This window comes from Calonectris borealis, chromosome 1 (assembly GCF_964195595.1).
Source record: "Calonectris borealis chromosome 1, bCalBor7.hap1.2, whole genome shotgun sequence".
In the NCBI taxonomy this organism is placed as follows: Eukaryota; Metazoa; Chordata; class Aves; order Procellariiformes; family Procellariidae; genus Calonectris; species Calonectris borealis.
Genome location: NC_134312.1, coordinates 218941079 through 218955908, shown reverse-complemented (window position 1 = coordinate 218955908; position 14830 = coordinate 218941079). Strand labels below are relative to the sequence as shown.

Here is a 14830-nt window from a genome sequence, read left to right as displayed (position 1 = left end):
AGCGGAAGGTGCCCTCCAATGAACGAGCGCTTCCGCCGCCACGCCCCGCCCCGGCGGTGCCTTCTCCGACGCCAGCCTTAAAGGGGCCGCGCTGCGCTGCTGGGGACAGGTACGGGGGGGGGGGGGGTTGGGGTGGGCTGTGCTGGGGGGGCTGGGTAGGGCATCGGGAAGGCATGGGGGGTGCTGGTGAGGTGCATGAGGGAGGTGCTGAGCACCCATGGGAGGGGCTTGAAGGGTGCTGGGCGCCCATGGGGGGGATGGGCAGTTATGGTTTGGGGAGGGTGCTGGGCACCCGTGGGTGGGGGTAAGGTGCATGGGGGAGGTGCTGAGCACCCATGGAAGGGTGCTGTGCATGGGGGAGGTGCTGAGCACCCATGGAAGGGTGCTGTGGGTGCTCTGAGCTCTCGGGGGGGGGTGGACAGCTATGGGTGGGGGAGGGCGCTGGGCACCCATGGGCGGGGGTAAGGTGCATGGGAGGGGATGCACGGGAGATGCTGGGCACCCATGGAGGTGTGGGGGCTGCATGGGGGGGTGCTGAGCTCCTCCTGGGGGCGCATGGAGAGTATTGGGGCGCCCATGGGGGCATGGAGGGTGCTGGGATGGGGGTGCTGAGCACCCATGGAGATGCTGAGCCCCGTGGGGGGTGCCCCCAAAACAGGGGGCAGTGACCCAAGCAGGGCTCTCAAGGGGAAGGCAGCCACCTCCCTCCGGCCCGGCTCAGCGATGGCGAGGCCCGGACACGCCAGGAGCCATCCGTCGTTGGAGGAAGATGAGGACGAGGACCCGGTGGACGCCATGATATCACGGACGGGCTGCGCGACGCAGCACCGGGAGCTGCAGGAGTGCATGGCGGCACGGCAGGACTGGCGGCACTGCCAGCCCCAGGTCCGGGCTTTCGGCGAGTGCATGGCCCGGCGGCAACGTGCCGAGGAGCCGCGTCGGGCGTCCCGCTCGCACCAAGCCCACCCCTCGCCCGCCGGGGACTGAAATCACCGGGGATCCCCACTCCCGGCACCGCCGGCCAGCCCACCATCGGCACCCCGGGAATGGGACGGCTGCACCATTTGACCCTTTTTTTGTGTTATTTTTTATTCAAGCGGGTGGATGTGCCGGTAAATCCACGCTACATTGTTGGGAAATTAAATCCGGTGGCATTTATCATCCTGGCTGAAGCGCTCAACTCTCTCTGCGCCGCTGGGGATAACTGGGAGCTCGGAGGGTATGGTTGTGGGGTCAGATGAGCATTTCCAGCCCAAAATGTCCCAAACTGGGAGCATTCACAGCTCGGCTCCGCAACAGCCCTGCCATGGATTTCCCCTCCATGTCCTTCCCTGCGCTATCCCGAGGCTTTTCCCAGCGGTGATAACCTTGTGTCCCATGGGACAGGATTTTGGGGGGGGATTTATCTCCTGGGAAACCCCAGGAGCAGTAGGGATGGTGGGATACTCCTCTGAACACCAGCTCCTAGCAAATAAGCTATGAAAAAGAAAAAAAAATTGGGTTTTGTGGGCTGGAAAGGGAAGGGCACCCGTGGCTTTTGCCAGGGGGAACTTTTCAGGCTGTCTCCCAGGAATGTGGGTGCTGGGCCTACCAGCCAAAAATCACAGCCGGCACAGGACCACAAGCAACATGTGGGCAGCCCCAGTTTGGGGGAAAAGTGCTAATGAATGAGTTATTTTCCCTCTTTTTAGAGAGCTGGTCCTTAAAAAAGGGGGAAAAAATCCCAAACAAAGCAGTTCTTGGGCAGGAACAGAACCTCCTCTTAGCATCCATCAAACCAGGGCTCAAATTTGGTTATAACGTACTCCGTAATAGGATGGCGTGATCAGATGTCATCTCAGCTCCAGCCTAAATAAAAACAGCTGCGTGTACCTGAATTTGAAATAACGAGGATTGGAGCAAAAACCCAGGCGCCACGACCCGTTCGACCCAGCACCCGTACGTGCACCCAAAAGCCGCAGCTCCCGCGGACTCTGGGTTTTGCGGGATGGCGATAAGCAGCTGAGCAGCCCGGCCAAATTTGGCGCATCCTCGGTCCCCACATCACTCAAGAAAAGCAGCAGTCCTGGGAAAAGCTTCTGGCACCATCCTGGGAAATTCCCCAAACCTCTTTGCGCTTCCGAGATTCATCCAAGGCACAAGTAATTTCTCCCTTTCCAAACATCTGTTGTAAAAAGTAGACTGACTTCAGGGATCCAGGGGAAAGTTTGTGGCTTGAAAAGCGAATCAGAAATTAAGGAGAAATTTTGCATACACCGCCTGACACACAGCTCCAACTTCCCGCCTCTGCCCTCCGAGGCTTTTTTTCTGTCAAGCAGCGGTTGTTCAGCTGCTCGGGGACGACGATCCCCACCGCTCCCAGGGCTCCGAGGCTCCGTTCATATTGGCAAAGCTCTGTTTTAAGCAGCGCTACGAGAATAATGCATTGCTCCAGCCTTCAGCTGAAGAAAGGAGCAGGATGGTCACTTCCACATCAGTACCATCTGGGAGAGCTGCAGTCCAGCATTATTAACTTGCAGAGATTTCTGCAGACGAAAACTTGCAGAAATCCTCATATACCAAGAGTAAAACATACAGGGGAAAAAAAAGGGGGAAGAACTGAGAAAAGCCACATTTTATTGTGGACCCCCTTCACTCAGTGTACCAATCAGTCAGATATAAACACGTGTATTTGTCTTTATTAAGACAAGCTGCTTGACAACAGTGGAAATTTCTTCCAATTCACCAAATTATCAGTACAGCGCTCGTGAAGTCGCCTTCTGGAGGCTTGAGCAGCCATGGAGGAGAAGCCTCGCTCTCCCAGGGGTGGCTCTAAAATGGACGGAGCGTTCTTTCTCATCTCAGTTCATCTGCGCTAGCAGCTCTTCAAGTTCTGGTCGAGACTTTAATCGGCTCTTGAAGTCAGCTTCTGTGTGCTGTGGAGGGAGGAAAAAAAACCACACCAAGCAAATCAGAATCACCTTTTGAGTACTCGCAAGGAGAATCACTTACGAGTGGAAAAATAAAAGATTTAAATGTCCACTGAACCCAGGGAGTGGGAAGCCCCAGTGGAAAGTCACTGCAGGCTAGGATCTCGCGGGCAGCTCAACCTGGAAGCTGGTGGCAGAGCTCTAAGCTTCCTCTCTTGCATCCAGCCTCCAACAGGAGCAGCTGCTGGGGGTAAAGCAGAGAGGGCAGAAAGCTTCTGGCAGCAAGCGAGCGTGGCAGCCATGGACACGCTTGGTCACCGCACGGGCTCTAAAATTCGGCCTTGTAGGCTCCTCCTCACCTGACTACCTGTTTTTGGAAGAGCGAGCAGTGGCATTGTGCTCAAGAAGTCAACTGGATGCCCCCAACTCTGCCACTGCCTATCACCGTAGCATCCACTTTCTTGAGGAGATCTGCCACTTTTTCCAGAACTTTGCAAGAACATCCCAAAGCTTTAATCTCTCTTCTGCAGTGCCAGTCGTGTGAAGTCAGCTTGGGTCTCTCCCCCAGGCTTCCTGCATCAGACTGCAATGACTTTGCAAATGGCACAATGTCACAGAGACAAAGCCATCAGCCAAAATTAAAAAAACAAATGGCAGCCCTAAGGCAGAGACAGGACTGTGACCAAAGCAGAGAAGATTACTGGACTCAAGAGACCTTCTCCCGGTTTTGCAGAGCTGGAGATAACTAAACATTCTTCAAAGGCCACTTAAGAAGCCAACTGTGTTTTCATATTTGAGTTTACTGTATAGCCTTCCCTTTCAAGGCACAAAAATCTTTTGTCCCTAAATGAACAGGGCTTCCTGGGACTGTTTTGTCTGAATGTAAAATGACAGAAGTTTAAATATCTCCTTATGCCTGGTCCACCAGTGAGTGGAGTTCTGTCCTGAAGTCCTCAGTGCTGAGCAAACTGTTGGGCCTTTCTGCGGAAAGCTGAACCCCTCCCAGAGCAAATTCCATCAAAACAGGGCACAGCATTTGGGTTCCCAGTCTCAGGTTTGCTACCAACTGCTCCACGAAGTTCCTGGTGATTCCCAGATAGAAGGCGGTGAGGCACTGCCGAAGGAAAGCGTTCCCTTCTGAATTGCAGGGAATCTGCGGCAGCAAAGGAAAGCAACTTGCAATCTGCCATCTCCTGCAGATCTATAGGATTAGCTGGGAAGGTACCTTCTGTGGCACTAATTATAGGAGGCTAAACGAAACACTCATCAAGAATTAGAGGTAATGGTTTTTCATAGACGAGGGCCTGGTTCTGGGAGATCCTGGGTATCCGTAAGTCTAGAACAGGCAGTAGCCTCAGGACCAGGTTTGTATTTTCAAACCAAATTCGTGTCACGCATCGTATCTGCTTCCTAAATGCAAAAGCATCGGTAAAATTAAACATACCTCTTTCACTAACAGATGGACCCCTTCAGGCTGATTACTCTGAATAATTTCCAGGAGTATTGGAGCAAATGTTGAACTCAAACCGCTGATCTGAAAGAAGAAATAAAAGTGCTGCAGGAGCAGAACACCACACACAAAGTGGACTCATTATACTAATGGCACAGAAAGAGAGTCCATTTCAGTATGAGCCTGTGGCAGTCAACCACTTCATTAGAGAAGCGCTCTCTGCTTCGTGCGCACACCTCTCGCATACAGCACGGCCCAAAGCTCTTGTTTCAGCTCTTCTCTGTGAACACTCTGCTTCCCGTCCCTGCCTGCACGCTCTCCTGCATGTAAAGAGACTTAACCACGCATGAAGATCTTAATTTAGGTGAGACTCTAATACAAAGGCTACCACGGCAAACCTGCAAGCCCCAGCGTTAACCACACATCAGCTCTTTCCAGTGGAAAAAAGTCTATCTCTAGGTTTAAAATGTAATTCAGCAGAGGTTTAGCATATAGCAAGGGACACAGTATAAAATAGGAAAAAGTCACTTAGGAGAAATACCTGTTTACCTCAATCAGTTGTACATTTTTGAAGCTGGCCCTGCTACTAATAGTACTTCAAAATTTCATCGAGTTTGTTCAATCATTCATCCTTAAACATGACTTTTCTACCCCTTGTATCAGGTATTCTGCATAAAATAGATAATAAATCTTCTGGCTGAAATACATAATACAGGAACCCTTCCTCTGCTTCTACTTTGTGAGTAACCTTTAGCAAGAAATCTAATTAGACTTCTTTGTGCTTCAATTTATGCACAAATTACGCCTTTCATTTGTTCAAGGGACTTAACTCCAATTATTAAGGGGTTTTGAGAGCCTGAGATAGGAGGTGCTGCACAAGAGCCGCAGCACTATCAGCAAGCGCCAGCTCGTACCTGGACAACCCTCTGATGGGTAGTAAGGACTGCATCCAGCTGCATTTTGGAACCTCGCTCTTCCAAGAACAGCACTTCGTTGGTTTTGGTGGGCATCGCGTAGCTGCAGGAACCACAGGTCAGTGCTTAGGACAGGGAGGATAGATTTGCACTAATTTACAGGAACAAATCAACCTCCAGCAGCAGAGAATGTGGAAGGAGATTAACTTTTCATGAGAAATTAATTATGCAAACAATGTATCTTGCAAATCAAGCACTGGCAGAAGCCGGGTGTTTTACTGGAAAGAGATAAGGGAGAAGCTTGCAGCACTACTGCCAGCAAAAACCTGTTTCAGCTACAAACACCAGCCTGAGAAGAGAACTTTTAACTTCTTTATAGTTGAAGGAGGGCTTTAAAGCAATGGTTCTGACTTATTTTGTAATAGCCTATCTATTCTCATTGGGAACAGAGCTAAAAACCAGGTGCTGCAACACCCCGCTCAAAAGACATTCTTTTCACCTCTGTGAATTTAACAGGAGTACGATCAGATTCTGCTCTCCAGTTAGCGTTACTCCAGAGAGCTCAGCCTCCCCATCTCCATTTGCACGGTATCAATAACAACAGGCTACATCCTACTGCCCACGTTTTACCGTACAAATTTTGCTCTGAAAGGGCAAATAATTTCTTTCTGTACCTACCGAACTCTGCACACCAAGTCCAATCTCAGAGGGCACAAGTATGATACAAGGTTATAACGCTTTACACTGAAAGTGCCATCAACAGTCTCAGGCCGTGGGATTTCTCTGCGAATGCTTTCCAGCAATTGCTGCTGACAGAATTGTAATTTCTTAGTGTCGCCGGGTATCCTTCTCAAAACAAACACCTATCAGTCACCAACGTGTCACAGTTTTTAGCGCTGTTTGGTGCAAAAGACATGACAGAGAGACTACAAGCAACTGATCTGTGGGCACAGGATTTCAGATCCACGGCTGACAGTTCAGCAAAGTGGATGAACATAAAGAAAACGATTTTTGATAGGTTTAAATCAGCATGAGCAGGAATCTGTTTATACTCAGAGGTACAGTTAGAGATACTAGATCTAGTCTCCAACCGAGGCATCCTCTACTACTACACTAAAGTAGCGGGTGGCTCTCCCACAATCTTCAGGGGTTTCCCAAGCTCATTCTAGTTTGTATATTCAGTACCACTTGCTTACTCTGCAATATATGCACAGAGAAAAGAGCCTGGATAAAACACTATAAAGAAAAAACAGCAGCAAAAGTCAGCAATACTTAAGCCTACGTTGCCGGGCTCAGCAGCCACAGGCTTAAGCCTTTTTCTCAAAGGAGTGAAAAGTAACAGCTATTTTTTTTCCTTGAGATTTGTTCAGTCAGTGCCTGAACAACTCCATTTCAGCCTTCCTCATACAAATAAAGCATCCCAAACTGTACAGACACACAAAAAGAGAACACCAGGCAGATGATAGAAGATGTGGATTTACATGAGAGAATCTATCAAGAGAGATTAGATCCGTGCCCTTGTCTGCAAGGTATCATCATCTACCAGCCTCACGTGCCCTAACGCAACACGATTGCAAGGGATGACAAACACAGAGCTGTGTTCCTCATACCTTTCATTCACTCGAATGGAGAATCGGTTGCAGAGTTTATGCACATACTGCGCAAAATGCTCCACGAGACACATATCATAGGAAGTCATCTGGATGTTGACATCTCCATACTCATATTCGGTTCCAACATTTATCTCTTTCATCTGTACTTTATCCTTCTTCTTCTTTGGAGCCTGTATTTTTAAAAAAAAAAAGAAAGAAAAAATAGAAAGCTTATCTGTTTTGAACAAAGCTGGAAATAAAAAACGGTAACTCTTGCCCACACAGGAGACCATGCTAGGGTACTCTCCTCTGACAAAGGTTTGCTGAACTGTATCGAACGTATCGCAGCCCATCTGTGCTCACTTTCCCCGACTACAAAACTGGGATGACGTTATCTGAACAGATGTTCTCAAGTTGAGCAGTTCAGTTCTTGGATGGCAGCACCACAGAAGTCACACAGAAAATACGTGCATACCATGATTAATTTCTTCCAGAAGAAACCAAGGAGCAGAAAACAAACTGCTTTTTATTTCAGTTCCTGCCTTCAAGGCAGCTGTCTAGATGAGTTATTGTTTCCTCCTTCCACAAAAATTGTTGTCTTTCCAAATTTCAAGGAATGTAAAAAGTTTAAATGCAAGTAAGACCTGCTCACAATATTCTGCAATAATTTCAAGTTGGGGTGTTAAATTCAGCATGATGAAGAGATTCCTCCCTCCCAAAACTACTCATTAATTTAAACGAGAACATACCGGACAAAAGAAAGGATTTATGCAACATTGTGAGTGGGTACTTCAGGTGACATAACACTCTTTACCAAGAGAAGTAGCAGTAAACAGTTACATTATTCATTTTTAATATGATTCATCAGCCATGGAATTAATAATACCAACATTTAAATCGGACTGTAAAAAGATGGGTCAGACAAAAGCAAGCACAGTAGGGGAGTTCTTGTGCCTACCTCCTTTGGGAGCAGGTATTTAAACCTCCCAATACCATGCGTAGGACGGGATTTGTAGTGTCTGTGGCAACTCACGAGCACATCACCTTAAAATCAAAGCAGAGCAAACATGTTTCCAGCTGAATGGCAGACAGCCCTTCTTTTAACAAACATAAATGGGTGCTTTCAGAGCCCAAAATCCACACTGGGGGCAAGAATTTGTTGTCAGTTCTTTGGCAGAAGGCAAAGGCAGGCTAAGGCTTCGGCCAGTCTCTGCCCCACGCAGGCAGCCTGTGCATCACAGCAAGCCTGTTAGAATTCACAGTTGGTTACGGTGAGCAACAAATAAGGGAAGAAGAGATTAAAGGTGACTCAATTCCCAGGTGAATTCTCAGGCAAACAAAAAAAAGAGAGACTTGTCAGCACCAGTGGATGGTGAGGATACTGATGAAATGTTACATCTGCCTCCTCTTGTGCGACAGCAGTGATGCCACTATGACGGATCTGAGCCCCACTTAATTTTAAATCCAGTCCTTTCAAATATTCATGTGCTAGGAAGCCAAACCAAACCAGCATCAGCTTTTATTTATACTTCCTTCTCCAGGGAAAAATGAAACCCTCATAACCCTAATTCTAATCAACGAAACTCAGAATGGCAAAGAGAAACCGAACACCAAGGATCTAAGCCACTCAGTTATACTTTGCCTCCACATCAAAATAAAATTCTATTTTAAATTGCGACAGTGGACTCCACCAGCTCAGTAAATGTGGAAGTGGGACCTCACAGGGGTGTAGGTCAGTTCCTGGACAGTAATATAGCAAATACATCTGGCTGGTGTCACTCCACAGTGTAACACCATGACTAGGAGCACCTGCTCAGCCAAGAACAGGGAAACAGAAGAAAAAGTTAGAAAAAAGGTATGGAAGTGGAAAAGCACCTGCTCAGGTTATTTAATCAGCCCAAAATTAGCTAAAAAAAATTAAAAAGAAGACACAAACGCCAAAATGTGTAATATTTATTTTGAGTAAATGAAGTTTTGCCTTGCATTGGATTAATAAGAGGCCTTACCTGCAGCACACAGATGGCTTTCTCTGGGTGTTGCTGCTCTGTAGGAAGCAAGATAATCATTAAAAGCTCTGATTTCACCCACCTGTGGAAACACAACATATCTGGCTAATCCCCTCGAACAAAGGCTCATACCCCAAGGCCCTCATACACAGACAGATCCCAGTAGCAAAGAGACTTTCTCTTCTTCACATCCTACAGCCCTTTCCGCTCCCAGACATCAGCTGAAAGTCTTCTCTCCACAATTAAAAGACTTTCCTTGGCAAAAAGTACTTTTTTTGTCACGTATGTTTTCTGACACTGTCAGTAGAAGTGACCGAGTGTTTTTAATGCCTTATACTGTGTTTTACTTGCTGGGTTTGATTTCAGACCACTCACCTGCTGAATGCAAACACCTGCTTTAGCAACGTTCCCTTCTTCAAGCACAGCACCTGCAATGAACCACCATGGTCAAAATGCAAACAGCATTGCAGATACTCGGCGAGTTCTCACCAGCACTTACTAGAATACAGCCATCAAAACAACTCCTGAGACCCTCTGAACGCACCAATAACCCTCCCAATCTCTCCACAGTCTCCAGCCACTGTCACTCCCCAGAATATCACCGCAACGCAGAGGAAAGAGATGAAGCATGAGGAAGATGATGAATACAGTAACCTTTTCTTGTACCCCCTCACTTTGCTTCAGGATCCAACAAGTTGGGGTAGGAGGCCCTCCTCCCCTCAGTTACAGATCATGTTCATCCCTCGCACTGTCCCACCGCCTCCAGGTTACGACAGCCGCGTGAACAACCCTCATGCTTGTTCCAGTTCCACACGGATGGAGGGAAGCGCAGCTCATCCATCACCAAGGCAGCACAAAGCAAAAAGCTTTGCTGTCATCACAACCCTGGCAGGCAGGAGCTGCATCATGCCAACCAGGGCGGGAAGATAATTACTAATGTCCCCAAAGAGTCCCCAGGGAGGACCAGAGATCTGCTGGTCCCCGAGGGCAGTGACAAGGTGGGGGGCTGTAATGGACCCCGTGTCGCTAGGGTGATCCCTGGGTGCTTGAGGAGGGGTGTGGGGGGGTGTCTCTGGCCCAGGTACACCAGGGTAGGCGACGGAGGGCACTAACTCAGGGTCAGGCCTGTGCCCCCCCCAAGAGACACAACCCCTCCAATCTACGCCCAGGGCCGGTCCCCCCACCCCAGACCCCCCAGTAGCAGGGCTGGCCCTGACCCTCCAGTCCCCAGAACCAGGCCTGTCCCTCCCCTTCCCTCCTCCCCCGGTACCGGGGCCGGGCCCGGTGTCCCCCACAGCCGGTCGCGGCCCGCCGGTACCTTCGGCAGCGCCGCGCTCATCCCGGCGCCTCGGACGGAGCCGCGTCCGTCGCTCAAAGCGTCCCCCCGCCGCGCCTCGGTGCTGCCTCGGTGCTCCCCCGCCCGGGTCCCTGCGGCTCCCGCCCCGCGTTCCGCCCGCCAGGCCCTCCCCGGGGGGGGACAAAATTTTTGGACAACCCCCCGCCCCGGTGCTCGCAGGGCCCCGGTCTCCTGAAGGAGGGGGTGGGCAGGCCCCGGAGGGCGGGCGGCAATGGAGGACACCTTGTCCCTGCTGCCTCCTACGGAGCAGCGCGACGTGGCAGCGGCTGCGCGGCGCACCCAACCCTGCGCCCAGCACCACGCACCCTGCTAGCCGCGGCCCGCCCTCCATTCCCTCCTCCTCGCAGGCTGATTGGCCTTCCACCGCGTCCATCGAGGTACTGCGCGGCGACCATGTTGAGTGTGGCCTGCCTGGAATGGCACCCGCGTGGCGACGCGGCTGTGCTGAGCGCCGACTGTCCGACCCCGCCCCGGCGTGTTGTGGCGGCCATCTTGAGTGTGGCCTGCCTGGCCCCGCCTTGTGGCGGCCATGTCAGCGCGGCCCGGGAGCGCTGTGAGGGGGAGCGGGGATGGAGGGCGGGCGGCCTAGGGCCGAGCGGGCTTCAGGGCGGGGTGATCTGCGTTCATGAGTCCTCAGTCTGCGCGTGTTATCCCCGCTGGCTGTGGGATGGAAGCAGGGACCCAGCCAGGGCTTAGCAGGCCCCTGTTCCAGCCTGGAGATGGGCCCCATCGGGCCTGTGGGGTGTGAGGGTGCGTAGGGTCGGGCTGGGCATGCAGGGCTGAAGCGGGGCCAGAGGATTTGCTACTAAAGCTGCCTGGTTTGGCCCTGCCACCTGGCACGACCACTGCAAAGGGTTTTTTTTTTTCTAGTTTTAGAGGCAGGGCTGGACCTTACCCTGTAGTCAGCAGCCATGAAATGGTGCAGGGTCGGCTGTGTCCCTGCTGGCAGGCCGCCGCAGGCCTTGGAAATGAAGGAATGTGTCAGCATGAGGTGTTCGGGCCCTGCGGCAGGCACACTTTCAGCTTGTGGGGGAAGCAAAAACAAACTCTTCTTTCAGCAGCTGGCTGCTCCCTCTGAGGATGGAACTGATTCCTGCCTTACTGCCAGCGTTTTGATCCCAGCCGATGGCTGGAGGCAATTCCCTAAAACATTTGAAATGGGAAAACTGTAGGAAGGATGGACTGACAGGGACCTCCCTGATTTGCAGCATGTGTTTCCCAGTGGCAGTGGAGGTGGGCAAGGGGGTCTGCCTGGCAGACTGGGGTGGGAAGAGATGGGTGCTGCGTGGCCCTGTGCTCCCCAAACCTGGCAGTCTGGAGTTGGCTTGGGAAAACCCATGCCTTTTCAAATTGCGCCCTACTGTCTCTTCCACCATCCTCTTCTTTACCAGGCCGTCTCCAATCCAAACCTTCATTTCACCTAGGCTCTTCCCCACTCCCTTCTCTCCTGCCTGGCCCCGATTTCCCCTTCTTGCATGGCAGATGCTCCCACCTGCTTCCCTGAGCCCTCATCTTAGAGCTCTCCATCCTGGGCAGCAGCTGCCTGGCAGCTTGATTTCGGGTCAGGATTTCCAGCTCTGCTGACTGATCACTGCTCCGATTGCTTTTGGCTGGAGCTGTCAGGGCTCGTGATGGACTTTCTCTAGTTCATCTGCGTTCATTGATGTGGCAAGCCTCCGCTGCAGACTAGACTCGTGCATTTGATTCCTGCTGTGTGATCCACCCTGCCAGGCCCTGTCCTGCGTTTTCCAAGAGCCTGAAGCTTCCGACACACACCTGAGACCCCAGATGTTCATCCCCATTGTGATCTGGTGCATGGAGAGGAGAAAAGGAATGTGAGAGGACAAGGTTTGCCCAAAAGCAGAGGCTGGGCGGGCTCTGGGCCATGCACAGGGCTGTGCTGTCTCCTGCTCAGCATATGAGGAGGAAGCAGAGGGGATCTGTGCCACCTTTGCTCTCTCTTCCACTCTTTGCAAGGACACGGGCTCCCAGCTCTGAGCTGTGTTTTCGTGGCGCTCCCCGGACACGAGAAAACTGCTCATGTGGAACGGATATTGCACTGCCCTTTGATCTCACCTCGCAAGCCCCAGGCAGGGCCACCCTGGCAATGACGCTTGTTTGATAACTCCAGGGTGCTTCGAGCAAGGAGCACTGTGGGAATTTGAGCTGGGTTAAGACCGGCACTCCCGTTCCAGGAAAGCTGGGCTTCTCCTCCTGTGAACTTTGAAGCCCTGGAGGAAATTCCATGCTTGAGGAGAGACTGCTGTGACTGGAGGGGGACTGCCTAGTCCTGCATTTGTGGGGAGAGGTCGTGATGGGCGCCGCAATTAAGAGCAAGTAATGCTCACAATGACCCCTTGTTCCATGACCTCAAACGCTGTGTGTTCGTGGAAGGGGGCTACACCCCCTATTCCCTCTGCCCCTCATGGGGACTCCTCTTTCGGCTACCCACAAAATGTGGCTGAGGAGGGAGCATTGCCCCAGACCGGGTTTGGGGTACAGCAGTCACTGCTAAACATATTGCAGGAATCCCCCTCCCAATGACCATCATTGTCCTACATGTCTCAGAGAAAAACGAGTCCATCTCTTCATTGCAGAGCTTCTCCAACATATATCATAGACGGATGCATTTTAAGGCCAAAAAGGACTGTTAAATGATGTAATCCAGTCTCCTGCACGTTGCAGGCTATAGATTTCCGCTGACTTACAGCTGGATGGAAGCAGATCACTCCTGTTTCGATGAAAGCATCTTTCTCATAAAGGTTCCTGCTCTTGATTTTCCCTGGATACAAAGATAGCGCTGCTCTTGGCAGCTTGTTCTGGCGGCTGAGCACCCTCTCTGTTAAAAACGTGGACCTTCTTTCCAATTTGAATGTGCCTCAACTTCAATTCCCACCCGCCAGTCCTCGCCATGCCTTTCTTTGACTAATGAATCGTTTCACAGCCAGGTAACTGAATCCCTGTTTGCAGGAGCACAGCTTGCCTTTTTGTGACATTTAGAAAAAGAAGGAAAGGTGTTTCTTTGTTGCTTTCCCCCTCAGACACAGAAACCCAAACCGCTCCTTTTCTGTACTGCGCTAAAAAAAACCCAGGGAGCTCTTCTTCTGCTCAGGCCTCCCCCGGCTGCTGAGAGGGCCAGGCCTTGCTGGAGGGATTATTTCATCCATCCTCTTCTGCTTCGCTGCAGATTTCTCTCCCCGTCACGTAGCTGGATGTGCCCTGTCAATGACCCAGTGTGGTGCACAGCACAAGTGCTGGCAGAGGCGATGCTCGAGCAGTTTGCAACCTACGCAGAAGGCTGTTACAGGTTCCCTCTCCCTTCTCAATCTGCTCTCTGTTGTGCTGCCCGGAGGAGCAAAGCGGTCCTAGGAGAGTTGAGGTCCAGCACCTGAAAGTCTCAATTTCTTTTCAGACTTGTCCAATTGCAAAAACAATCAAAAAGCATTTAAATACACCCTAGAAGAAAACCTCTGACGTGTGTGTCTCCTCTACCTTCTGCAGTGCTTCTTAGGACCGCGCCTGAGGCCCACAGGAGTCGGCGGGATGATCTCCCCTGGCTTCAGCGAGTAGAGGCAGGTCCCTCAATTGCTTTATGTTGAAAGCCTCATCCATATCCCCTGCCAGCCCCTCGGGCTGAAACCTTTTTGGCAGGCAATGCAGAAGTGTTTCCTTTGCCCAGTGCGAAGAGATGCTGAGCCTGAGCAGAGCTTTTGTGATAAAAATAATTGTTACTAACAGTCAAGACTTCTCCCTGGTAGAGAGCCCTTGTTTTCCCTGGGATCAGTGGGAAAGATCCCTGAATCCATACTGACGTGTAAGCAAGGACAATATATGTATTTAAAATGATGTTGGAATTATTTAAGTCAGGTCTCTGGATTCCGTTTCCCCGTGGTGTAGGAAAGCAGCCACATGACCAGTGCCACAGCAAGGGGGAAGCACTCCCAAATGCCGGGTGCACATCTGAATGTGAGCTCCTGTTCATATCTTTATTAAAACTTATTTAAATTTAATCACCTTTTTAAAGACACATTTTCTCTTTCAGTTTGCTGGTATTGGCCTGGGGGGAAAAAAAAAAACGGAGAAACAGTTAATCATGTTGAGGGAGCACAAATGAAATGATCAAAAATAGAAAGCGTAGACTGTTCGGTTTTCAAAATGCCAACTAATTCTGCACCTGGATTGCGAGCACTGGTCGGGGTGAGATTCGTGTGCGAGAACAAAATCCACGGAGCGGGAAGGTTCGATGAGCGTTTCCATTCACCAGGCAGAGTCGGAGCACAGAGACCGCGGCTGGAGACATGGAGACGCCAAACAAAGGACATTCATGGCCGAGGGTGACCTAGCTGCAAGCAAATCCTTGCCGAGAGCCTGTGCCTCCTTCGGCTACGTGGACCATTTACAAATCCAGGACAGCAGGTCACATGGAGATGGAATAATATTAGTTTCAACCCATGATCTTTTTCAAACAGGAGATGGAGTTGGGGTGTGGTGTCCCCATAGCAGAAGGGTTGCGGTGCTGAGACATAGCCCTCAGGCCTTGGAGAGGAAGGTGTTGAGATCTGGGAGAGCGCAAGAGAACAAAATTCACTGGCAGCGAATGTA

At 50.9% G+C, this 14830-nt stretch overlaps 2 protein-coding genes across 5 annotated transcripts; one reads left to right on the top strand and one right to left on the bottom strand.

The window, feature by feature from the left end:
- The first annotated feature begins 3 nt into the window (after nt 1-3).
- Nucleotides 4-1161, top strand: COA4 (cytochrome c oxidase assembly factor 4 homolog). 2 transcript variants are annotated; one of them, XM_075140414.1, is made up of 2 exons: nt 4-109; nt 659-1161. In XM_075140414.1, the coding sequence occupies exon 2, from the start codon at nt 724-726 to the stop codon at nt 985-987; it is 264 nt and encodes an 87-aa protein (XP_074996515.1). In that variant the 5' UTR covers nt 4-109; nt 659-723; the 3' UTR covers nt 988-1161. The 2 variants fall into 2 exon arrangements, with proteins under 2 accessions (XP_074996515.1, XP_074996516.1); XM_075140415.1 differs by having other exon boundaries at nt 26-109; nt 688-1161.
- A 1497-nt stretch (nt 1162-2658) lies between these two features.
- Nucleotides 2659-10638, bottom strand: MRPL48 (mitochondrial ribosomal protein L48). 3 transcript variants are annotated; one of them, XM_075140410.1, is made up of 8 exons: nt 10534-10638; nt 9247-9299; nt 8872-8909; nt 7824-7909; nt 6884-7056; nt 5274-5398; nt 4354-4443; nt 2659-2915 (listed from the first exon to the last, which is right to left on the bottom strand). In XM_075140410.1, the coding sequence occupies exons 1-7, from the start codon at nt 10621-10623 to the stop codon at nt 4388-4390; spliced, it is 621 nt and encodes a 206-aa protein (XP_074996511.1). In that variant the 5' UTR covers nt 10624-10638; the 3' UTR covers nt 2659-2915; nt 4354-4387. The 3 variants fall into 3 exon arrangements, with proteins under 3 accessions (XP_074996511.1, XP_074996510.1, XP_074996512.1); XM_075140409.1 differs by having other exon boundaries at nt 5274-5376; XM_075140411.1 differs by lacking the exon at nt 10534-10638 and adding an exon at nt 10190-10501 and having other exon boundaries at nt 5274-5376.
- Between the last annotated feature and the right edge of the window lie 4192 nt (nt 10639-14830).